This window comes from Osmerus mordax, chromosome 9, assembly GCF_038355195.1.
Source record: "Osmerus mordax isolate fOsmMor3 chromosome 9, fOsmMor3.pri, whole genome shotgun sequence".
Lineage (NCBI taxonomy): Eukaryota > Metazoa > Chordata > Actinopteri > Osmeriformes > Osmeridae > Osmerus > Osmerus mordax.
The window spans coordinates 13,280,173-13,304,338 of record NC_090058.1 but is presented as its reverse complement, the minus strand read 5'-3'; the positions used below and the strand labels follow the sequence as shown (position 1 = coordinate 13,304,338).

The window sequence follows — 24,166 nt, the reverse complement described above, 5'->3', positions numbered from 1 at the left end:
CTTGAAAGGACATTTTCGTGAAGCATTTTATCCAGGAACTATCCATTTTGTTTTGATATGTTGCATGTAGGTTTATATAGAGCACTTGGTGTCACCTGAAAAAGGCCATCACCATTTTCACATGTTTGCTTTATCATCATCATCATTCATAGCATTGCACAATTATTTTTCCAGATATGACAGGATAACAGATTATTAACCAAATCAGTTTATTATGCATGAACAAATCCCTTCCTGTCTCTGGCGCGTGAACACACACCCAACATTTACCGTAAATACATGACATGGCGGGAATGCAGCATAGCTCACAATTGTTGCACATGCTTTAATAAAATGATCGATATATTTACAAGATAAGCAATTGTTCTTACCAAATAGGAACCTATCCAAACCCCATCCCACCCGCAGCACTTTTAACGTTCTTTTCCGAAATTCACCCACATTTAAAAAGAACTTCAGTAAAGAAACCATGGAAAGGAAAAGCATAAACCACTGGGGCTTCTGGCCAATACAACACAGCATGGAGTTCACCAACTACATAAATATGGCAGTAACACTGAGTACTTTGTACGCTCTATATACAGGGTTGTCATGGGGAATATGCCTGCTTGTGATTGGACTGATGAAAGCATGCCTTCTAGTCTGCAGACCTAGTCTGGAAAGCCTCTTCTAGTCTGCAGACCTAGTCTGGAAACCCTCTTCTAGTCTGCATACCTAGTCTGGAAACCCTCTTCTAGTCTGCAGAACTTGTCTGGAAACCCTCTTCTAATCTGCAGATCTAGTCTGGAAACCCTCTTGTAGTCTGCAGACCTAGTCTGGAAACCCTCTTCTTGTCTGCAGACCTAGTCTGGAAACCCTCTTCTAGTCTGCAGACCTAGTCTGGAAACCCTCTTCTAGTCTGCAGACCTAGTCTGGAAACCCTCTTCTAGTCTGCAGACCTAGTCTGGAAACCCTCTTCTTGTCTGCAGACCTAGTCTGGAAACCCTCTTCTAGTCTGCCGATCTAGTCTGGAAACCCTCTTCTAGTCTGCAGACCTAGTCTGGAAACCCTTTTCTAGTCTGCAGATCTAGTATGGGAAGCCTCTTCACCAACACTTCCATGAAACAAAATCATGAAGGGATGGTTATCCAACGTCCTGCCTCAATTTGACTGGTCAGGATTTAAGTTGTATAAAACAAACAAAATAAGGCACAATTAATACTTTGACCATGTTGGGGGGTTCTACAGACTTGTAGCTGACTTGAGAGGCATGTAAACAGCTGATTGATTAAAACTGTCATTTGACCTTCCCTTTGTTTGCCCAATCAACTGGTCTGAAGTTATTCAAAATATATTTTTATGGCAATGACCTTTAACCCTCCCATCCTCCCCACTGTGCTAGCCCACACATACAATCACATGGTGACAAACAGAGATAACTAGTAGTGCATACACTACAACCAGAGATAACTAGTAGTGCATACACTACAACCAGAGATAACTAGTAGTGCACACACTACAGACACAACAGGAAAAGGTGACTTCCCTCCCAGGACCTCTGGTTAGGCCACTGCACTGCCTTTCCAAGTGGGAAACATTTAGATTTTATTCTTCTTTCACAAAAAAGAAAAGAAAAAGAATTCCAATAGGCAAACGATTAATTGATTGATAAGCTCCCAAATCGAATGCTAAAGCATTTGAGGTGAAGGGTGTGTCAGAACGAAACAAGTTCCCGATCTCACTCCTCGACCAATGTATTATGACTGTCAAGACCCACAAGCTCCACCCATCACTGTGACAACCATAATGGTTGCTTCACATTAATACAACTGTGACATCCCCAGAAAAAAAAACGGTAAAATGGTTTTGTCTTTGTTTTCCTTTTTCAATATACGTTAAGCTCAAATCCCAGACGTGTTATTGTCATTAAAATCCCCCATTAACAGTTTGTCATGATCTTTTTCTGTTGGTGGTAATCTGAAAGATGGAGGTCTACGGTAGGCACCAGGGCCTGGAGAGACAGTCTGTCCAGAACAGCTGCTGATCCTGACAGGGATAGGGTGAGGCAGGAGGGGAGGCCCGGGGAGGCCTGGGGAGGCTGTTGCAGCTGTTTGGGTCCTGGCTCTGGTAGGCAGGCGCTCAGCTCAGTCATGTTTCAGGTGGTCCTTGATGTCCTCCTCATCGGTGTACTCAGACGGCTCGTCCCCCGGCTTCAGCAGCCGGCCCACGTAATCATACTTCTCTGCAGGAATACATTCAAATGAAGAATAAGTCAATATCATGGTTGAATACTGGGCAATAAACTGACAATATACACGAATGAAATGAAGCACTCACCCATGAACTGCATCTCCCACTCTCTGACACTCTCCATCTGTACTGCGTTTAGGTCAGACAGATCATCATACTCGTCCCTAAGAGCATCTTTCTCAAGGCAGAAAGTCGCCAGCCCTCTGGATGAGTCCCGGCCAGCGAAGATCCCATAAGGGCCGTCTGCAGAAACAGTCAACAACAAAAAACTTTGAGCTTCCTCAGCACACAGCCTCTCAAACTGAGGTCTGTTGACAGTATTATCGGTGTTTTGAACTTCACAAGTGCACGCTAATGCATCATCTGATGTGCATGTGAGAATACGTAGCCTTGGGTCTGGCAGCCTGACAAGGAAAGTATGAAGGCCACAGCCAGGCATTATTGTTTTAAGATCAATTACATGTTTAGCCTCTACGTTTTGAATGGTTTGAATATAACTTCCTTATTTTCCAGTTTGACTGGTTGGTTGGCATACGTGACGCTAGCCACTATGCTGGCATATGGTTCGCACTTCAAGGCACTGTAGCAAAAACACTAATACTTTACTACTACAAGTCCCCTGTAGTGCTGACAGTGTACAACACAAAGGAGTCTACAACTTACCTTAACATTTCTTTAACATTTCATAGTTTCGCTAAACTGATCATATTGTCGTTTACATGTCAACATCGGTTCTTCCGGCAGCCTAGCAGTAACATTCGCAAAACGTCAAGTAGCTAGCCAACAATTAGCTAGCTAGTAGTATGAACAATTATATAACGTAGGCGGTACACCTAGATGACAATGTTTCTTCCAAGAGATAAAATTATCTAGACATCGCATTATATTGTAACTGGTTCCCTCATTTTAAGATTAAACCTTAGACGAGAACTTCGGAAATAGCTAATGTTAGCTAGCTATTAAGCAGCAACCAGCGGATCTCGTCATACGGATGACACATAGCTAGCACCGTTTCCAGCAAGCCACGTAGAGTAGCAGTTTTATTTCACATGGGTAAGTTAGGCTGGTAGCTAGTGCTAGCTAGCTAGCTGTGGTGCTAGCAAAGTAGCTAATCCAACCAACAAACCCACTAGTACTACCATGATGCGACATGCCCATAAATTCGAAATGGATGTCATCATGAATAGCCTCATTTAGCTCGCGCTTTAGCTTCTAGCTACAGCCAGCTAGCAAGCTTTTATAGCGCCCAAATACCCGATTGTCTCCGTGTAGTTGACAGCTGCATCTACAATTGAAATGTATCCACTCTCCTACGACCGCGCCCTTACCTCGTCCATAAAACTTTTTTCCGGTGGTAACATCAAAGACTTTCATATTCACTGCCATCAAGATTCGGGGGTTCTGAAGTCCATCGTATTCACTTAGTTGTTCTAAAGTGAAATCACGTCTTCTCATCTTGGGAAGAGAAGAGGCCTCGCTTGCCTGGGCCGCGTCAGCACCGATTCGTCTACCCCATCGCCGATAAAGTACATAACAGACCCCAACTATTATAACTAAAATACTGAAATTCAACAACATCGCTCCAAGACTGAGTCCTTCCGACTCATCTGTTGTCCCTTGCCCGCCACTTGTGTCAACTGGTCCACTCGAACTGTCCCCATCGTCCGCCATACTGCACGAAAGCACCTACCCACAAGAATAAGCCCGCCTACTCTGGGCTTCTTATCAAATATGATTGGCCTGCGTCAATATATTTGTCATTCCATCTTGGGAGCAGTGGTTTTTATATAGGCTCTGCCCTGCTGACAAAAACAGGATCCGACGATTGCCAAACAATAGGCCATTTGATGTGTACACATCTGTTGGTGTTATATATATGATGCTATATGATGGCAATCATGTATAAACTTTTTTATTTTTTATTTTGTTTGATCAAAAATGGAAATCCAGTTGATAGGTAAATTACTGTCAATTATGTGCAATAACAATAGGCTGTTTTATGTTATTTCCTTGCCATTCTACCAGTCACGGTCTGACTGGAAGTGTCAGTCCACGCTAACTGGTCTTGTGCGTTACGTAAGATCGTACTACATTAGACAAACAAAAGTCATTCATAAGAGTTTGCTCATAAAAGTAGCATTTGAGTTCATTTTGATCCTTTAATTTAACTTAAACATTTGCAACTGTTTTAGAACAGAAATACCACTTCATATTACTGGAACAAAAAGGTAAACATGCATTATGGCAACAAACCACACAAACACATTTCGACAATCAATTACTTCTTTATGTCTTTTTACAGTTCATTACAAGAATGTCTGGCGTTTACATGCATATTTGCTCAAAAAGACTCAAACCAGCACTGCCTCATTCGCACACAAAAAAGAATTAATAAAATCCAAATCAAAAACAAAGAATTTCCACTGAATTGCATAGTATGTACATTCATCAATAGGTGACAGTTTCAGCTTCATCCTCCTGGTGGGAGAGGGTAAATATCAAGTTACATGAGCGCAGCACACACGTTGATATAAAGTTAAGAGCATTCAAATCATATTTGTTGGCTTACACACAGACTTGGTTGTCCCATTTTCTCCTGTTTAATAATCAAGCATTAAAAGCATGAAACATCTATAATGATTAACTAGGCGTGTTCAAATTAACCAGTTAAAACAATAAATTATCCTATTTCTAATATATTTCAAGATATGAGTTTTGTATGCTCAATAAGCCATAATAAAAGCAATTCATTCAAAATATTCATCTGTTTAAATTGAGCAGGCTAATAGTCACAACAAATTAAAATTCGTACATCTTAAATACTAAATTTGTATCTAAATAATTTGGATATTAAGTCTGTAAAGGCATTTTGGTTTATTAATCCAACTTGCATTATATCCAACGTATGCAAGTGGCACCTATTTCCAAAACTGACAAGTTGAAGACTTTTCTTCAAACTCGCAATAGGAACATAGTTGCATTCTAATGTCTTCAAATCAAGACCACGCACCAAAGCACCATCATGGCTAACTCGACTTGAACCTTACAGTTTTATCAGATGTTACTGTTACTCTTCAGATGGTGAAATATATGTATTGAAATATAAGGCATCCTAGAAAATGAACACTGCAAATACAATGCAGGAATGCATTATTTGTGTAAACATTGGAGCTGTCAAGAACCATGATAACTTTTAGCCAACCATCTATGCGTGTTCAACAATCAAATGCAGATCTTCCAATAATCAAATCAAATTCCTTCTATGCAGCGTCAAAGATTCTTGGGGCCTGCTCAGCTTTCTCCCCCCAGGCCCTGCTCTCTCATTCCGCCTGACTGCATACATACACATTCATTTGTGTGGAGCGAGAGTTTCCTTTTTGGTACTGCCAGCTTCTCCCTTGCGTCCCTCAGCTGGAGTGAGGGTATTGGTTTTCTCCCTCGGAGCTCTCGGTATGCGGGGGCCACTGCCTGGTGTTGGAGATCCCACATCACCGGCACATGATGACTTGTTGGAGGCCTGGGAGGGTTTGGATGGAGGGTTGGAGGCCTGGGTGGGTTTGGATGGAAGGTTGGAGGCCTGGGAGGGTTTGGATGAAGGGTTGGAGGCCTGGGAGGGTTTGGATGGAGGGTTGGAGGCCTGGGAAGGTTTGGATTGAGGGTTGGAGGTCTGGGTGGGTTTGGATGGAAGGTTGGAGGCCTGGGTGGGTTTGGATGAAGGGTTGGAGGCCTGGGAGGGTTTGGATGGAAGGTTGGAGGCCTGGGTGGGTTTGGATGAAGGGTTGGAGGCCTGGGAGGGTTTGGATGGAGGGTTGGAGGCCTGGGAAGGTTTGGATTGAGGGTTGGAGGTCTGGGTGGGTTTGGATGGAAGGTTGGAGGCCTGGGTGGGTTTGGATGAAGGGTTGGAGGCCTGGGAGGGTTTGGATGGAAGGTTGGAGGCCTGGGTGGGTTTGGATGAAGGGTTGGAGGCCTGGGAGGGTTTGGATGGAGGGGAGGGTTTGGATGGAGGGGAGGGTTTGGATGGAGGGTTGGAGGCCTGGGAGGGTTTGGATGGAGGGTTGGAGGTCTGGGTGAGTTTGGATGAAGGGTTGGAGGCCTGGGTGGGTTTGGATGGAGGGTTGGAGGCCTGGGTGGGTTTGGATGGAGGGTTGGAGGCCTGGGAAGGTTTGGATGATGGGTTAGAGGTTTGGGAGGGTTTGGATTGAAGGTTCAGAAGATGTCTTCTGCGCCTCCCTTCTTCTGCTGCCTCCTTTCTTCTTCTGCCTACCTCCTCCCCCATGGGAGGCTAAAAACACACACACACAAAGCCTGAGAATGAGCACATATAGCACATTCCTAATGGAAATAAACATGAAGACTAATCATCAAACTCACATCAACTCTGAAATCCTCCAGATTTTTGAATTTCCCTAGATATTCCTGAAGCTTTCGGTCGATGGGCTGGTTCTTTATCTTGGAGTACTTCAGGAAGGCCCAAAACTTCTCCAAGCCATACAGTTGGCCTACACATTAAAACAAACAACATAGTTTGTAAAGGAATGTAATTGTAGCACGCAATGTGATAAATGACTGAGGGGACAATCCTGAGGGGAAAAGATAAATCAGTAAAGAGAGCGTTTACCCTTCTCACAGTCCCTGAGGGTCTCTTCCTGAAAGTCTTTGAACAAGTCCTGCTTGAACCTCCTCTCCAGCCCGTAGCTGTAGTACCTGAACAAACACTCCAGCCCATACCTGGGAACACAAGCACAGCTAGTGGTAAAGGGGCAATTCCCTTGAATATCATGTTTGTCTATATTGCTTGATGTGTTCATCTCAGCTATAGCAGTTTTTCAGTTATCAACAAAAATGGGGAAAGAAAGTAGATGTATGTATGCTTGTATGCATGGAAATGACATTTATCCTCATCATCAGTGCTTTTAATCTGACTGATCCAGAACTATGAAGACCGGTTATTCAGCTCTGGGGCAGGGCGTAGAGTGGTTGTGCTCCACAGGCACACCCTCGGGCTTAGCACATCTTCCTCCCCAAACTGGTGTGCTGCTGTTCAACCTACATACTGTATTTAGACAAGAATGTTTGCTTGGCAGGTGCTTCTGCATGCCTCTGGCAAAAACTATGTTCTGGGACTGAGAGTCACCCTCCCGGAACCTTCCAACTGCCAGAAACTTCACCATGAACAAGCTTCCGTACGAAACACTCAACTAAACCACTGAAACACCACCGGCCGCTTCAGATTCTCACACTACCTGTAATTTTCCTTTGCGTCTTCAACAGCAAACAGTTTGAAGTCTTCATACATCTTCCTGTTGAAGTTGTCTCGCAGGAAGAAGGACCAGAAGCGGAACAAGGTGTTCATCTCCTGGGACTGGCCTACTCCCAACCGCTTTCTCTCTAGGAAAAACCCAGAGACAGAACACTTGATACAAGCACACTACTGGCAGCCCTCCTCCTCTGAGCAGCCTGCTTCATAGAGAGAGGGATGTGTGTCCAGTAGGAGAGAGGGCCGTGACAGTGGGGTACCGTTCAGGCAGCGCCGGCGGTACTTGTGGTAGCCCTGCTGGGTGAAGCCGCTGGACTTGAGCAGCTCATGGGACGGGTGCCAGAACTTGGGCAGAGACTGGGGGGTGCAGCCATAGTTCCCAGCCAGGGGGGCACCATCGGAGGGGGAGGAGCTGCTGCGGGAAAAAAAATGGAATGGTGAGTAACCACAACAACGACCGCGGAGAGCCACGTCTGATTGTTCCCACTGTAGGAGGTGGTGTTAGTAGTGGTGGTGTCAGTATGGTGACAAGGACCTGATGGAGGATGTACGAGGCCTGTGCTCCCGGGAGTCCATCACCCAGCCAACGTGGCTCTCCTGGGGGGGGTTGGAGCTGTGCCTGGTCTTCTTCTTCCTGGGGGTCTGAGACAGCAACACTCATGTGAGAAACCCAACACATCACCACAACTCAAGCAAATATTCAAACCAGCTAATACCATGTAATTAACACTTTCATTCAAAGCAACATACTTTACAAACGGTGCGTATAGAAAGTCGAGCAGATCATCAAGGATCAGAACAGCGTAGTTCTAACAGTTTTTGAAGGTTAGGGTCTAGGAACGGTCTGTATTTTTGGACATGCAACAAACAAGAAAACCAACCGACATCCTTCAGAGGAGGAGCAGAACCCTGGCCTCTCGAGGACCCTCACCTGAACATCCACCTCGCCGCTCTCCTTGATGACCGGGTAGAAGCGGGGGGTCTTGTTGGGGTCTTGGCGCCCGGGGGTGCGGGGGGTACGGGGGGTGCTAGGCTGGTGGGCGCTGGGGGAGCCTGCTGGCACCGTGGTGGGCAGAGAGGGGGCAACGCTCTCGGACTCCTCCAGTATCTCCTCTGGAAGCGATAGGAGATATAGGTCAACAGGACTGCATGCAAACACGCTCCTGTGCAGTGCCAGTCAAGTCCAGACAGGAATATTTTTTAAGGTTCATCTGTACCTCTACTAGGTATGACTGGACTGGGTATGAGAAGGGCTTATGTGGACCACCATGACAACGCAGTGTGCAACTCTACTCACCTGCAGGCGGAGGAGGAGGCGGGACTTCCTGGTTCGGGTCAACAGGAAGTTTTGGGGTGAGAGTGTCAAACTCATCTTTACTGATAACGTTCAACTTCTTGAAGGTCTCCACTTCCTGCTGAGAGAAGCACATCAAGTCCAGAGCATGAACCCTGAGGAGCAATATCACGCTGTCCATCACAAAGTATCCCAACAGCTTGCCAGACTGTGACACTACATTTGACTCATTTAGCAGACACTTTCATCCAAAGGGAAAATCAAATAAATGTTTACATGTATTGTCAGTTGGGTTGTAGATAGTTAAGATCTGGTCTCTGGAACCAGGGGCGTCATGAGAGGGAGTGGTGAGATGCAGACATGTGCTGAGCAGATGGGAAGTTCTGCATGCGTTATCCGGACAGAACTTTGAACTTTTACCAACGTCGGAAAAAGAAGAAAGGAACAGGTGACCTTGGTGTCAGCTGGTGCATTCTCACCTACCTGGTAGGGTTAGGATAGGCAGTAACCTGAAGAGCTAGCCTTGCTGCGGCTCTGCTGACTACATCCTACGTACAGCGATGTAGCGTTCCATACTATCACATACGAAAGCCTACTTTCATTCAAGAAAACCACACATATCTGACCATGCGTTTCTCTGTTTTAATGTCTTGGTTTATGAGCTGAGAAAAGACAGCGGAGGTGTCTGATGCTGTTCAACAGGTGGCCCTCTTCTCTCTCTCTCTCTCTCTCTCTCTCTCTCTCTGAACCTGTCCTTCTCTCCTTTCTTCTACTGGCTCTCCCCCTGTTTCATAAACACACACAAGGAAGCCTGAAAACCAAGCAAATTTTGTATGCAGACTAAACGGAATGCTCTCTGTGCATGAATGTGTAGTGAGTGTGAGTGTTTGCATGTGTAGCGAGCGTGTGCTTGCACGTCCCATGTTCCGCTTGGATATAGTTGGTGATAAATTGTGGTCTATTTTGGGAAGATGTCCATTTCAAGAAGTGTGTGCCACTGCCTGACTGTGTACGTGTCTGAGAAGGACAGTCTACGAGTTTGGACCCAGCTGAGGAGGAGCTGGCTTCCTATTGGCTACCTGCTGCTCAAATTCAGAGTCTGGACGGAGTCATGGACGGAAAAATAAAACCTCTGCCATTTTGAAAATGTTAAATGCATTCAAATGCAGCCCACCACGGTCAGTTAACATGCGCTGCAGCAAGGCAACAGGAGAACTTACCTTGGAGGCGGAACTCTCCGCAGGCTCCTCCCCCGTCCACAGATCCTGCTCGTAGTAGTACAGCCCATCGTTGATGGCCTTGGCCAGGTCGGCCGTGATCCTGGCCCGGGACTCGTGGCTGCCCGTGCGGTCCCCGCCGGGGTGCTTGCGCAGGTGGGGAGGCGTCTGCGTCACGATGAGGATCTTGTTGACATCGTTGTCGTCCAGCTCGTAGTCCGAGTCCTCGTCCGACCAGTCGGTGAAGGTGTTCTTCCTCGGCGCCAGCTGCTCCATCTCCTCGTCGAACAGGAAGTCGAGCTCCTCCTGGTCGGCCTGCTGGGGGCCCCTGCTGCTGTCTGGGGGAGACCCGCTACGCTTCTGCAGGACAGAACCACCGTCACACGTCTGGACCCACACAGAGCTATCGTGACACAGACAGATTTCCCTACCTCAGGCAAGACTGAGGAGTACTACAGCTGGAACCAACAGTTTGAACATGAAAACTGGAGCACGTGTGTGTGGTAGTTTTAAGAGAGACAAGGTAAACGAGAGGATCTGAGGGGGAGGGGGGGATGCCGGGGGGGAGGCAGGAGGGAGAGGAGGCAGGAGGGGTAGGGTACTCAACTGAGACTGGAGCAGTGGAGCAGGAGCTAGCAGACTCCACATCCTGAACGTGTTGCCGATGACCAGGGGGGAGGAGAAGTGAAAGGAAAGAACAGATAGGAGGCCAGACGAAGAACAGAAAATCAGAGGCGGTGACTGAGGTGGTGAGGTAGGTGTTGAGGACTACAAGAGGGGAGGTGACGAGTGGATTTTCCAGTAAGAAAGCACTGGCATAGCACACACTGAACATTGAGTTTTTCCAAATACCCCCCCCATCCAGCAGTCGAACACACTTTCCACAATGAAAACAATGTTGACAAATGTGCCAACCCCACAACCACATCTGGCCCCCCATGACCATGTTCTAGCTGAGCTGTAAAAGGCTCTCCTGCGGGGGAAGGTTACCTTGATCCTGCCTGAGCTGTTGCGGTGCCGCTTCTCCACCTGGATCCAGGCCTCTGGGTCTGGCTGGCTGGCTTTGGGAGAGAGCCCTGCGCCTTGGCTGGCTGGCTGGCTGGCAGGCTGGCTGATGCCCTCTGCAACGGGGGAGGTTCCTGGGGAAGGACCTAGAGGCAGAACCATCCCACAGTCAGAACACGAGGGAGGTGTATAGCTCAGTGGTAGACCATATCACTGCAGATCAAGAGGTTCCAGGTGAGAATCCCACTGTATGTCGCTGAGGATAGAACCGTCTGCTAAATGTATCGTTGTTGTTGTTGTTATTATTCCTGTATTAGAAGATGTACTCCCCCAAACCTCCCCAGGGTTATGGAGTGTGGGCAGGGATGAGCAGGACTGACCAGTATTGAGAGGGATGAAGACTTTTCCGGGGACAAACTCAGGACAGTGGATGAGCTGGGAGAAGTCAGTCCGTGGAGATCCCACCGTGGCCGGCGTGGGGATGGGCCAGTGCTCTGGATCCACCTTACAGCGAACCTTCTCATCGATGACCTCCACCTCCGTGCTGTTTTCCAGGGCCTGGGGACACAAAGCCATGCTCACACACAGTCCTTAGCAAGACCCACTCTTACTGGACAACACCAGGCAGATGAACACAGACTGTGTGTCACTGATGGCTCTGGGGGATCAGTAAAGCCCGGCCAATTTCATAGGCCGAAATGAGCCCATCACAGATATATCTGGATCTGGATGGTTCGTTATCAGCCTTGAAAGTCCAGGCCCTGAGGACCACAGTTGCGAAAGGCGGTTCTATATGGCAGTGGTTCTCAACCCTGGTCCTCAAGTACCCTCTGTCCTGCATGTTTTAGATGTTTCCCTGTTCCAACACACCTGATTCAAATGAATGGTCGTTAGCAGCCTTCATTCCCATTGATTTGAATCAGGTGTGTTGGAAAAGGAAAACATCTAAAACATGCAGGACAGGGTACTTGAGGACCAGGGTTGAGATCCACTGCTATATGGTATGTTCTAGATCAGGGTTTTCCAATCCTGGTCCTCGAGGGCCGCTGTCCTGCATGTTTTAGATGTTTCCCTGCTCCAGCACACCCGTTTCAAATGAATGGGTTGTTATCAAGCTCTGTGGAAGCCGGGTAATGACCATTCATTTGAATCAGGTGTGCTGGAGCAGGGAAACATCTAAAACATGCAGGACAGCGGCCCTCGAGGACCAGGATTGGAGAACCCTGTTCTAGATGATCGGTTCTAAATTCTACATTCTAAATGACAGGTTAAAGATGATCAGTTCCAGATGGTGGGTTATTGATATGTTCTAGATCCTACGTTCTAGATGGTTACCAGCAGGATGAGGCTGAGGTCGGTGGTGAGCGCCTGGACTCTGTGGAAGCCAGCGATGAGGGAGATGGGCAGGAAGCCCTGGGTGTCCATCTTCCGCCTTAGGAAGAAGTCTCTTTCCAGGTTGTGGAGGCTGAAGTAATACTCTCTGGAACCACAAACGACCACTGTCAGTAACATAGAACATGCTCTCCACTTCCCCATACAGAATCAGACCCACCCCATCCACAAGCAGGTGTAGGGGAGGTGTGGGATAGGTGTAGGGTAGGTGTAGGGAAAGTGAGTGGGGCAGGTGTAGGGTAGGTGTGGGGCAGGTGTAGGGGAGGTGTGGGGCAGGTGTAGGGGAGGTGTGGGGCAGGTGTAGGGTAGGTGTGGGGCAGGTGTAGGGGAGGTGTAGGGAAAGTGAGCCTGGGGCATAAAGTAAGTGGTTGTGTCTCAGCAGGGGGAACAGGATGAATAGCTCTGGAGGAACAACCCTTTCTACAGACCCACTAAGTCCTGTTCTCTTACATACTACTGCAGATTCCCCCCCCCCCCCTTCCCGTCCCCCGCTCTACTGGAGCTATATTTAGTCAGAATCGCGGCCCTCATCAGCACTATTCTCGGCCTGGCTTCATAGTGAGGCATGAACTCTGCCCTCTGCTGGCCCTATGCACAACTGCACTGCATCACAAGGCAGTGTCACTTTTATTGATTTTTTTGTTCAATAAAAAAATTGTAGTTCAAAACATTGTATATGATAGTTTTTATAAATGACCCCAAAATTCCAATTAATTCCATTAAATTCCCATTAAGTTTCCAACTTTGAATATTTCCAAAATTCCCCAGCTTAACTTCGCATGGAAAGTTTCAGGAAATGTACCGGAAATTGTACGCCCCTTTGCAACCCTAGTTCAGGGAGGCTAGGTGTGTTCAGTGTTTGGCGTGTTCAGTGTGTTGGGTTAGGGTCAGTTGGTGTGTTGGGTAAGCTCTCACATCTGCCGTTTGATGTAGTCCTTGAGCAGCTTCTCATCCACACACATCTGGTCGTAGTAATACACCATGTTGGACCCGGCAGGAGCGCCGGAGACGCCATCGTAGCGGCCTGCGGGGAGGGCAGGGATGTGCAATGTAGTGACACAGTATATTATTTACCTGGTAGCTGAGATGTGGTTAATTTACACTGTGCCCGGTAGCTGAGATGTGGTTACTTTACACTGTGCCTGGTAGCTGAGATGTGGTTACTTTACACTGTGCCTGGTAGCTGAGATGTGGTTACTTTACACTGTGCCTGGTAGCTGAGATGTGATTAGTCTGCACTGTGCCTTGTAATTGTTTTTCAACTCTGACCACCATATGCACTTCTGGTCTTTGATCATCTGTTGTGCTTTCTATATGCACTATTTGTGTCACTTAAAACACAAGTGTCTGTTCAATGAATAAAATGTAAATGAACTAGAACCTTCAGTCGCTGTGGTTAACCTTGACAAGGTTGTTGTCTACGCACCTCGGCCACGCCCCCTCCCGCGGCCACGCCCCCTGCCTCGGCCCCTCGGACCGCCGCCGTCGCCACGGACACCGTCGTCGGCGTTGTCCCGCACTTCTCTCCTCCAGCCTGGAGGAGGCACCAGCACACACACATTAAAGGGCTGTGGCCCTGTGCAGGTACTGACACTTTGGGGCAGTCAGAGGGGGAGTCGTCATTAGGGCAGTTACACCTGGAGCCCTCAGCAAAGCTTTCAAGGTCGTCGTTGATTCAGCATGAGGGGGGAATATACTCGGTTAGAATAGGAGGGAAGAGACGGTCACATGGGGCAGAGAAAGCACACACCCTAAGGACGAAGGAAACACACACACACGCCTCGGAGGGAGGAAGCACACACACGCACTCCTAGGAGGGCAGAAGCACGCTCGCACACACAAACAAACACACACTGAGGAAGAAGGAAGCACACACACACCCGCGCTCACAGGAAGGAGGCCAGCAAGCAGGTGACCCAGCTAGAGGAACACAGAAGAGACGTCCTCCTGTAGCCGTCGTGTACCGGGTTACTATGGTTACTACTGAAGGTGTGGCTGGGGCCGCATGGGGCAAGGGATGTTCCACAGAGCTTGCTGCCTCTGCATCATCGCCCCGGAAACGCTCTTCCAGTGGAAGGGAAGCCACTTATGTTTGTTACCTAACGATGCACAGATACAAACATACTAACCGATACAGCACCCGGCTGGGATGGGGGCACTGTGGGGCATGGAGAGGGGGGCTCCTAATAGAACACCGATGAACAGAGCAAAACAACGGGCTCAAACCTGTTAGGACGTCTGTACTCTGGAAAGGGATAGATTACATACTCATAGCTGAGCTTTTTAAAGTTGACACTACTCATGGTTGAGATGAACCGGCTCCATGGTCACGTCCTCTAAGCGTGGCCGTGAGGAATCGGTAACTTCATGTTTTGGTCAAGATAAACAAGGTGCTCCACATTCCTGTCATCTCACCTCCTCTCTTCTTCAGGGCAGCAGCCTGGGCGTCTTCCCCCTGCTCTGCCCCCCTGTCCCGGGCCGGCTCTGCCACATGCTCAGCCTGATGGTTCTCCTTGCTCTCGCTCCCATCCAGGACCTTCTCTGGCTCCTCCCGTCTCCTCTCCCTCCGCCAGCCACCCTCTCTCCTCCCCTGTGCATTAACCACATTCTGTTGCTGATGGATACTAAAACGAGGCAACATATTGACCGACAGTCGTCTCTACAGCACCTGGGAACTGGACAATATGTGCTGAATTAGATGCCATTAGCTAATTGTCTTTCATACATCTTTGAGTCCTACCTCTTGAGCCAGTTCTCCAGGAGTGGGCCAGTTGGTAATGTCACTGAAATCACTAGACTGAAGTAGAGGAGAAAAGGAGGAGGTGATGATGACAGATGCACTCTGCTGAGAAACACTAGGGTTTATTAGAAGCTATGTCATTCCATGTTCCGCTGTTCAGAACCCTCCTACTTAAGACATAGAACCCTCTCCTACTGAGCACTTCTGGAACCCTATCCTATTCAACACTTCTAGAACCCTATCCTAAATAACCTGCATTAATTTAATTACTGAACAGAAACTATGGTCAGTCTTTCAAAACGAAAAGTAACCTCAACCGCTGCATGCACCAACTCCACATGGCCGTCCACTCTGCTGATAAACATTTGCACAGGCTAGTCAGCACTGCGTGTGTAAATGTTGACATTTTCTATATCAGGTCAAGGTCTGACACACAGATGCAGAAACACTTGTGTATCACACCATGCTACCAACCTACGCACTAGTGAATTAAAATCTGGACAAAGTTGGGGACACGTAAAACAAAAGGCTCTTTTAATGAAACCTTTAAGGGCAAGTAAAGGTTTCACCACTACGATGGTCAGATAAATGATCCAAGTCTGCAGAATTGTAACAGTGTTAATAACGGTGTGTGAACAGGCCAATGTGTAATAATGTTAGTAACAGTGTGTGAACAGGCCAGTGTGTTACCTTGCTGGTTTTCCTTGTCCTAGGCTTGCTTGCACGGATAACTTTCATAGGGTTTTGTTGCTCTGTGGAAACAAAGTGATTACGTTTGAGAATGTGAATGGACAGGTACCCTGTCAAGCATCGCTTTCAACCCCATAAACTTTTACAATCTGAACCAAATATGCAGTATTGTGCTCTACATTTATGGTGTAATAATATTAAATCCAATCTCTTGATCAGCGGACAAATGGTCTGTCACTGAGTTACACATGGTGACGTTAAAATAAAATGTAATGATGTGACTGAAATGCTGGCCATGTGTATGTAGCCTTCTCGTTGTTAAGGTGGTTCTTTAAGAGTCAGTAATCTGTGGCAGAGCTGTGAAGCAGCAGCCCATTGGCTGGGCCTCCCGTCCTATCACAGCCCAGAGGACGATCTGCAGGATAAGAGCGCAAACCTATCATAGGGTGTAACCTAAAACGTCCAGAGCAACACTTCACCACATGCCAAATACTATGTCCAACTAATACACAATAAGCTTAACTGGAGAGAAAAACCACTTCATGTGTTTATAGCATCTACTTTGTTTGTTGTGACTGACGCAAACACCTGTATTATATTATATTACCTGTATTTATTATATTTGGATTAGGTATATTATTAAATATTATGCTTGTATTAGCATTGTTCCTCAATGAAACTGCTTAATAGCGACAAGTGTGGTTTAGGCTTGCGCTAATTACTCCAGTTACTAAAGCACAGAAAAGTAGCAGTTGTCAGCACTCCACGTGCTCCAGAGCAATTCGAGCTGGGCTGGGGGATGGTAGGGGCAAGGTGCGCCACCATCGGCTCAGCGAAAACACGACTGTTCCTGCAAATGAGCGAGAACTCCAACTAGACGTCACCCTTCTGCAGCTAACTCAGTTAGCAACTAGCTCAATAGCTACGTGTTCGATAAGCTTGCTGTGTAGCTATATTGAGCTTACGATGAATAGAAAGCATGCACCTTAGCTAGCGACTCTCGCCGCCATATGTTTGGCACAACTTGCATCATGCTTGAGTTCAGTGTCCATACTCTACTTACACGTACCTTTATCTTGTGGACTAGTGGCAACTGTGTTGTTTGATACGCGACCTGTATTGTTTTTAGTCCATGGATTCACTTTAGGCGGTGGTGCTTCAACAACCTTCTTCGCCGTATCACTTGAGTCCACATTGTTGTGGTTGGCGTTCTCGTTTTCTTTATCATTAGCTTTAGAAGTGTCGTGCACATCCATCGGAACCTTCAAGGCTTCGGTGTTTGGTTTGGCATTAAGATCAAGTCCTGGACTGGTATGGGTCTCCTCGTGCTGGAGCGTTGTATCTGATGTCTGTGGCTGCGGCTCGCTGTTTTGGTTCTCTCCCCTACTTGAACAGTTCGCTGTCAAACTCGAACCACATTTAACTTCGGCGGACATCATGACAGTTTCTAATCAACAACTATTTCAATCCAGTGTGGCGTAAAGGCCAATGTGGTTATCACATTTAAATGTAATCAAAGGTTGGAAATTAATTTGGGGACTGATAACTTGTAAACAACCCTTGCTGGCTAGCTAGCTAGCATAGCTGCATGGCTACCATGCAGTAGTCAGCAAGCCAGCAATAAACGTTAACGTTACCTTCTGTTGCCCTTATCCGTTGTTTCATATCAACGTACAACTTACAGTTCACTTTCTATAGCCATCATGTACCATATCAGCTTAAATAGTTTACTTCCTAGCTACTTAAACAACAACACAAATATGACGACCTCTTGACAACCTCTGATTTCAACTTTCCACGCTAGCTACTTGACAGAAAGAAAGTAGCAACTCGCAGGCTGGGTCAACTAGTACAGTCTCAGCGAACAACAACTTAAGGCTGCCTCATGCGGGCAAACAGTGCTATTACTGGACTAAAACGTAGCAAATGCATAACTGACGTGGCCAAAGTGCCACTATGACATTGTTTATTACTTTACGCGTTGTGACCTATGATTTTATGACGAATAACCCTAACAGACACTGTTATGAAATAATGTGTCGTGTGATGTCATCGTGTCTGGAGTCGCAATGATTAGCCTATGCATCATTCATGTTTGTGACATAATAAACCCAATTCTTTAGAGGTTCACCTGTACACTACCAGTCAAATGTTTTTTGAAGCTGTCATGTGCTGCCTGTCACACACCCTTTTGATGGTGTAGGAAATTAAAAGGCTACTTTACTTTAAATGTCTTCCTTAAACTCAGGCAGTTCACTGCTTACCTTTGTACTATTTCAGTTTATTCACAGGACTTACAGTGCTTAAATACAAATTAAAAACCTGGGTGTTCTAAAACTTCTGATCGGTAGTGTAGAAGAAACCTCTTTGTTGACTATGAACAATAGAACCTGTTAATTTACCCATGCCAATTTAACGGCGTTCAGTCTATCTTTGTTTCGACACCTATATGAATTGCTATTACTGTCCAAGATAAATTGTCCAACATAAAGGTAGTTTACAGTAGTTAGGCCAAGGATTGTCCAGTATTTTACAAAACAGTGCAAGAACAACAACACTAACATCACTGTTTATCTCAATCAAAACATAGAAGTGTTGTTTGTCTTACTAGACACTATAAAACCATATGTCAAATATCAAGTCAAAGAATGCCAAAAGTCTGCAAAATACAACATCCTCAACCAGGACAATTTGTCAGAGACCAGGAGAGGGAGTGTACAGGTAGGTGGTGCTGGAAAGCAGGGCAGGTCTCCACGACCCATCCTGACCTCACCTGCACCCACCAACCTGGAGGACCCATCCTGACCTCACCTGCACCCACCATCCTGGAGGACCCATCCTGACCTCACCTGCACCCACCATCCTGGAGGACCCATCCTGACCTCACCTGCACCCACCATCCTGGAGGACCCATCCTGACCTCACCTGCACCCACCATCCTGGAGGACCCATCCTGACCTCACCTGCACCCACCATCCTGGAGGACCCATCCTGACCTCACCTGCACCCACCATCCTGGAGGACCCATCCTGACCTCACCTGCACCCACCAACCTGGAGGACCCATCCTGACCTCACCTGCACCCACCATCCTGGAGGACCCATCCTGACCTCACCTGCACCCACCATCCTGGAGGACCCATCCTGACCTCACCTGCACCCACCATCCTGGAGGACCCATCCCACCCATACATCATTTGTCTGACTTGCTGCACTCTGGTAGATGCTTCGGGTTCATCCAATCAAGGACTGACAGACTTCAGAACAGCTTCTAACCCCACAGCCACACCAGAACTGAACACTGCCAAACACCAACGCTGACACAACACAAATATCTGCAAATGTAATATTACTGCTATTGTAGGCCCACTGTTTAATATCGTATTGTTTTACTGGTTATGCTATATGTCCAATTACAGTACATTTATTTAATTCATTGCGGTTTGATGTGTGAATGCTCCATTAGGATTGCCAATCAATTTTGTTGTATTGTATGACAATAAAGGAAATCCATTCTCTCAGTGCAGAGAGACCTCGGTAAGAAACAGTCCAGTCAGGATCACCATGGAGCCCAGGCAGGGGGTGGCGGCAGCAGACTTGGGTCGTGTGTAGATGTAAGGATGATCCTGGAGCATCGCAACCACATAACAGATCACATTAGAGAAATCCCAGACATCATTGCTCACTGTACATTTAATTACCACACTTGATATTTTCTGTTGGTGTACCTCAGGTGGGCAGATGAGTTCAACAGGGTCTGTGAAGCTCATAATCAGCCCTTTCTTGCCGTCTGGTTGAAACTGAAGCAAAATTATAGTGAGCAAAATCACACAATGCAACAGAGACGGTTTTGTATGTGAACAGTTGATGTATTTCATGTTGATTGTAAAGTTACCATGTTGTTCCACAGCCCCTTGGCCAGCTCCTCATGTCCTTTAATAGTGAAGTGAAAACAGTCAGGGCTAAAGAAGCTCAAGTCAATAGTCCCGTCCTTTAATAAAGAGAAAACAAGTCAGGAGAAGTTGACAGATCATAGAAATATGAAAAGCTTTTTGTTTAGAACATACTGGAAGCCTCGGGGGTAGAGCGTTCTCTAGATATGGCTGCAGGACCACTGCAAAGTCCTTCCGGAAGAAACGATCACTGTGCAAAAGTTTTTTCAGTTTCCTCTGGATACAAAGATAAATCAAAAACAAGAAAGAAACCAAAGAGGTTTAAATGTGAGAGTAACTGGACATCTACAGGCTGGACACCTGGATGGAGGGCTTTACCACACACCATACACCACACATCTCACACATACTTTACATGCACTACACGCATGCCTCACACACACCACACACAACCCACACATGTCACACCAGGCACACCTCACACACAGGCTATATACCTCACACACACCACACATACAAACCTCACAAACTACACATCCATACCTCACACACACCGCAACAGACACAACTGGCCACACCAAACACACACACCAGGCATACACACCTGGTCTCACTACAAACACACATACACACACACCTGGAACTCACGGTTGACCTCTATAAGCTCCTTGAGCTCAGGTGAGTTCTCTTCAGGTAACACCAGGCAGGAGCAGAAGCTCCTGTGAAAAGGATATGACAGCATCCTCGATTACAAAATGCTCTGCTGAAAATAAAGCAAACCTGCCCAATGCTTCTGTCAGCGTTGAATTATAACTGTTCTTGTATTCGTCACACATCCACACTACTGTAACTAACTCCCATCAAGAGGTCTAAATGGAATGTCTAAATGTGAAACAATTTAAAGTGGAGGTGAGAGAGAGGGAGGGTACTTCTGCAGCTGACAGCCCAGGGTGGGCCTCTGAACCTCCCTGAGGGGCTGCATGGGGAAGATCTGCGCCACGTTCACTATCAGCCTGGGGACCTGCAGCAGCACGCAGACAGCACACAGGCCACAGGATCACACCCAGCCACCCTCTATGGTCTCAGAAACAGTAGAGCCAGCAGGCCCCATCCAGCATCTTACTGAGGTCCAACCACAGAATTGTTTATATCTGACTGTCACAGGACAACATTTGAAATAAATAATTGTGTGTGTGTTTTTTTTTTTTTACAGAGATCAAAGCCTCGGGCACCTCATGTTTAGCTTTGGACCTGACAGCCCCAGAGACACTGTTGCATGAGGGATCCTACCTCAGCCATCATCATTTCCAAAGACTCTGTCATGTAGTGGATGAAGTTGTCTGGGGAGAAGAGAGTCTTTGGACAGTAAAGTGTGTAATTACTCCACGTGGACATACATTGACATTTAAATGATGGATGGATGAATGGTGATTCTGTGAGAGATACCAAATATCTTACTTTATTTTTACAATAATCGCAGATATCATTCATTCCAATTAGTATCGTTGCCAGCTTCCAATCTTCTTCAAAGTTCAGGCCCTGGAGATATACAGTATAAAGTGTGTTGAAGTAAAAAAAATTCGGAAACACTTATCAAGGTTTATAAAGACTTCTGGCTTACAGGGTAGGATCTGAATGTGTCGATCATGTGTCTTGTCTGCTCAGATACGTTTCTGTGAGAGGAAACTGTGAGATTAGTTTGTGACAAACTGTGTCGCCCAAGACTCACCTCAAATAGTTCACTAATCAGTACCATCAGTATATCTAGTCATTAATCTCTGTGGTAGAGTGAAATAAAGGTGATCTTTGGACCAAACATGCAAACAGGTGTTTTACAAGAGAGACCATCTTGTCTGGACACATCAGATATGCATTAGAAACTATATTGGTTCAATAACATTTATATTGTTAACAATAAGTACTCATAAAGCAATAGTTTTAGGTTGTTGCTTCCTCCGCTACCATTGGTTTGCAGACAGTCAGTAATGTTGTGTACCAGACAGCCAGTAATGTTGTGTACCAGTCCCTCACAGAGAATTATGCCCAGTGACAGCAAAGTTGAAGCCTGTCTGGTTGATGGTGGAGGGGTATCCATTGACAGTGCTCACAGGAGCTGGGCCCAGCACTTTGGGGTTAAAGAGTTTGACAATATCTGTAACCAGAAATAATTATTTACCGGGGGGAGTTGTGTAGAGATTTGGCAGTTATTGTTGGCATTATTTGAGTTTTCTAACTTCTATTGTGAAAATGGGGATAAACCATAACATACTTGCAAGGGTGATGATGTCACTGTATGTCCCATGCCCTCCAATGCTGCTCAAAACAAGTTGAAGAATTGCAGTCAAATCAAATCTAATTTGTATAGTCCTTTTTGCATGCAATTTCATACAGGGCTTCACAGATACCCACAGATCAGCATCAACAACAACAAGAATTACATGCTGGAACAGAACGCTCATAAACTTAGAAACATGTTTTTGTCCATTTATATTTCTGTTTGATCAACCCCTTTTCCAAATGTCATGCTACTGACCAGTGAGACAGGAAGTGTCATGCTCCTGACCAATGAGCAGACGGGAAGCTCCTTACCTCCATGACAGGTGACGATGTTCAATTGGAACTGATAGAATTGTGGATCCATTAGCAGCAATAGCGGTCTGCAACAATAGTGTAGAGTATGCTGATCCATTTAATAAAATAAGGGACTGGCGAAGCACAACAAATGTAAATACTGACACTTTTATTAACTCATTACTTATCATTGTATGCTCTCATGCATTGCACTCATAAAATCACATTATACTTACAGTCAGGGAATCTCCCAAAGCTGCAATGACTTTGATATCAGCCGCTTTCACATATTCAACTGTAAATAAATGAGCACATATTCAATTGAATGTATTTATTGTTGATGTTGCAGATGCCTTGTAGTCAGTCTAACCTGATGTGGGGATCGAGGGGGAAGGGCTCATGTCTGGGCACTGGAACACAGGGTGGAATAACTGCCGGTCTCTGGTCTCTCCATGCTGCTGGGCTCTGGTCTTTTCCAACTGTCGATGCAGAGACCAAGGTGACCACTGTAGTACATGCAAGGCATTTCTAATATGGACGGTGTCTTCAGTTTGGACACAATGAAAGGGATACCTGCTTCTCCTCAGCACACAGCACCTGGTTGTCCTCCTCCCTCCAGTTATTGCCTAAAAAAATACATGTAAGCACAGATGCTGGAGTGAAGTCTGTCCGTGTCTTAATTACAGACTGTGTTTACAGAAAATTATGTTATATTAGTACTGATTATGATAGTCTTATTCTCTATACTAAATAAGCTAAATCTTACCATGGACACAGGAGGCAACACAGGCAACGAACACTACAGCACCAATGATCATATCTCCACCAGCAAGAAAAAAGTGAGTGTAATTGTATTGAGGCGACTTATATTGAGAACCTTGAGCCTTATTTAGGGCCCTCTGTGAGATTATAATAGTTGTATGATCATTAACGTGGTGATAACATTTCTGAAAACATCAGATTAGCAAACACTCGTTATGGGAATTATACCAATAAAAATGATAAGTAATAAAAACAACTAAACGACTGACACAAAAATATATAGTAGCACTAATGAAAATAAACTACATTAACATTTACACAATAAATTTAAAGTCGTCTGAATCAGGTGAAGTCGCTCGAGGAACCCCAGCATGGACGGGTGGCCTATGGTGACTTTCGGGAGGCGCTATTAGAATTTCTGTTTACACCTGTGTACATTTATAGGGATTCGGATGTTGGGATTATTTGTGAATCAATTTGGAATTCATTTTCAATAAGGCAGCATTTAGATTTAATTAAATAAAAAATACGCAGTTAGTTTTTAAACGGGGTCATGGTTAGGGTCAGGGAGCGGAGGGGGAAGGTCAACCCCCGCGCGTGAGTTCAGAACGTCTTCTTCAGCTATGAAAGGTAAACAAATAGAGAACTGGACAAAGTGTCGCCTAATGTTTAAAAAATGTAACCTTATACTGGAGCTTTCATTTGAAAATGCCTAGACAGAAGAAAAAATACAACGTGCGCTTCCCACCTGTAAGTAACCAAACCTTTAGGCCAGACTCTTAACAGAAAAGTACTTTCTCCAGGTGACCATGTCCTCTCTCCATGCAGGGTCGCATTAAAAAAATGATGCAGAGAGATACTGAGGTGGGGAAAATAGCTGCTGCAGTTCCTGTGATAATATGTATCCTTTAGGCCTGTTAAATGTTTACTCGGTCAATTAGTTCAATTGGGTTTCTGTCATCTGTCTGGTGAAGTTGATGTGGATAAGCATCAGTAATGTGTAACACGGGGGCGTCGATTTGGTTATACATAAGCTTAGGTTTCATCATACGTGAGCGTAGGTAAGAAACCTACGCCACTGATGTAGCGTACCACTGTCTTTAACTACGGACATCAG

At 46.1% G+C, this 24,166-nt stretch overlaps 3 protein-coding genes across 13 annotated transcripts; all 3 read right to left on the bottom strand.

The window, feature by feature from the left end:
• Window positions 1–198: 198 nt before the first annotated feature.
• On the bottom strand, window positions 199–3,910 carry pgrmc2 (progesterone receptor membrane component 2). Of its 9 annotated transcripts, none has more exons than XR_010877421.1 (4): window positions 3,558–3,910; window positions 2,317–2,472; window positions 728–2,221; window positions 199–682 (listed from the first exon to the last, which is right to left on the bottom strand). XR_010877421.1 is itself a non-coding variant. In XM_067243652.1 (3 exons), exons 1-3 carry the CDS (start codon window positions 3,898–3,900, stop codon window positions 2,124–2,126), a joined length of 597 nt encoding a protein of 198 aa, XP_067099753.1. In that variant the 5' UTR covers window positions 3,901–3,910; the 3' UTR covers window positions 199–2,123. The 9 variants fall into 9 exon arrangements, 1 of the variants encoding a protein (XP_067099753.1); XR_010877422.1 differs by having other exon boundaries at window positions 760–2,221; XR_010877423.1 differs by having other exon boundaries at window positions 199–746; window positions 792–2,221.
• Window positions 3,911–4,494: 584 nt separating this feature from the next.
• Window positions 4,495–17,615, bottom strand: larp1b (La ribonucleoprotein 1B). Of its 3 annotated transcripts, none has more exons than XM_067242812.1 (19): window positions 16,894–17,615; window positions 15,825–15,886; window positions 15,135–15,191; window positions 14,810–14,984; window positions 13,821–13,928; window positions 13,310–13,418; window positions 12,338–12,482; window positions 11,383–11,560; window positions 10,988–11,148; window positions 10,605–10,646; window positions 10,001–10,357; window positions 8,784–8,901; window positions 8,418–8,599; window positions 8,022–8,128; window positions 7,747–7,901; window positions 7,473–7,617; window positions 6,848–6,957; window positions 6,601–6,728; window positions 4,495–6,511 (listed from the first exon to the last, which is right to left on the bottom strand). In XM_067242812.1, exons 1-19 carry the CDS (start codon window positions 17,261–17,263, stop codon window positions 5,579–5,581), a joined length of 3,642 nt encoding a protein of 1,213 aa, XP_067098913.1. In that variant the 5' UTR covers window positions 17,264–17,615; the 3' UTR covers window positions 4,495–5,578. The 3 variants fall into 3 exon arrangements, with proteins under 3 accessions (XP_067098913.1, XP_067098914.1, XP_067098915.1); XM_067242813.1 differs by having other exon boundaries at window positions 7,747–7,898; XM_067242814.1 differs by having other exon boundaries at window positions 8,784–8,898.
• Window positions 17,616–19,181: 1,566 nt separating this feature from the next.
• Window positions 19,182–23,105, bottom strand: si:dkey-177p2.18 (phospholipase B1, membrane-associated). Its single transcript, XM_067243343.1, has 16 exons — window positions 23,054–23,105; window positions 22,861–22,913; window positions 22,658–22,766; window positions 22,524–22,582; window positions 22,306–22,373; window positions 21,986–22,029; window positions 21,748–21,868; window positions 21,338–21,389; window positions 21,175–21,255; window positions 21,007–21,072; window positions 20,646–20,737; window positions 20,354–20,435; window positions 19,891–19,992; window positions 19,719–19,814; window positions 19,552–19,623; window positions 19,182–19,449 (listed from the first exon to the last, which is right to left on the bottom strand). The coding sequence occupies exons 1-16, from the start codon at window positions 23,103–23,105 to the stop codon at window positions 19,342–19,344; spliced, it is 1,257 nt and encodes a 418-aa protein (XP_067099444.1). The 3' UTR covers window positions 19,182–19,341.
• Window positions 23,106–24,166: the final 1,061 nt, after the last annotated feature.

What these genes read in the sequence shown, in the direction of transcription:
- pgrmc2 (XM_067243652.1), bottom strand. Translation starts at nt 3,900, where the DNA reads ATGGCGGACGATGGGGACAGTTCGAGTGGACCAGTTGACACAAGTGGC. An exon ending in AAAAAAGTTTTATGGACGAG is followed by an intron (nt 2,473 to 3,557) that starts GTAAGGGCGCGG and finishes CTGTTTCTGCAG; the next exon opens with ACGGCCCTTATGGGATCTTC. An exon ending in GTGGGAGATGCAGTTCATGG is followed by an intron (nt 2,222 to 2,316) that starts GTGAGTGCTTCA and finishes GTATTCCTGCAG; the next exon opens with AGAAGTATGATTACGTGGGC.
- si:dkey-177p2.18 (XM_067243343.1), bottom strand. Translation starts at nt 23,105, where the DNA reads ATGATCATTGGTGCTGTAGTGTTCGTTGCCTGTGTTGCCTCCTGTGTC. An exon ending in TGTTGCCTCCTGTGTCCATG is followed by an intron (nt 22,914 to 23,053) that starts GTAAGATTTAGC and finishes GTATTTTTTTAG; the next exon opens with GCAATAACTGGAGGGAGGAG. An exon ending in CTTTGGGAGATTCCCTGACT is followed by an intron (nt 22,374 to 22,523) that starts GTAAGTATAATG and finishes CTATTGTTGCAG; the next exon opens with ACCGCTATTGCTGCTAATGG.
- larp1b (XM_067242812.1), bottom strand. Translation starts at nt 17,263, where the DNA reads ATGATGTCCGCCGAAGTTAAATGTGGTTCGAGTTTGACAGCGAACTGT. An exon ending in ACCTCAGCCTCATCCTGCTG is followed by an intron (nt 11,561 to 12,337) that starts GTAACCATCTAG and finishes TTGTGTCCCCAG; the next exon opens with GCCCTGGAAAACAGCACGGA. An exon ending in GCGGCGAGGTGGATGTTCAG is followed by an intron (nt 8,129 to 8,417) that starts GTGAGGGTCCTC and finishes TTGCTGTCTCAG; the next exon opens with ACCCCCAGGAAGAAGAAGAC.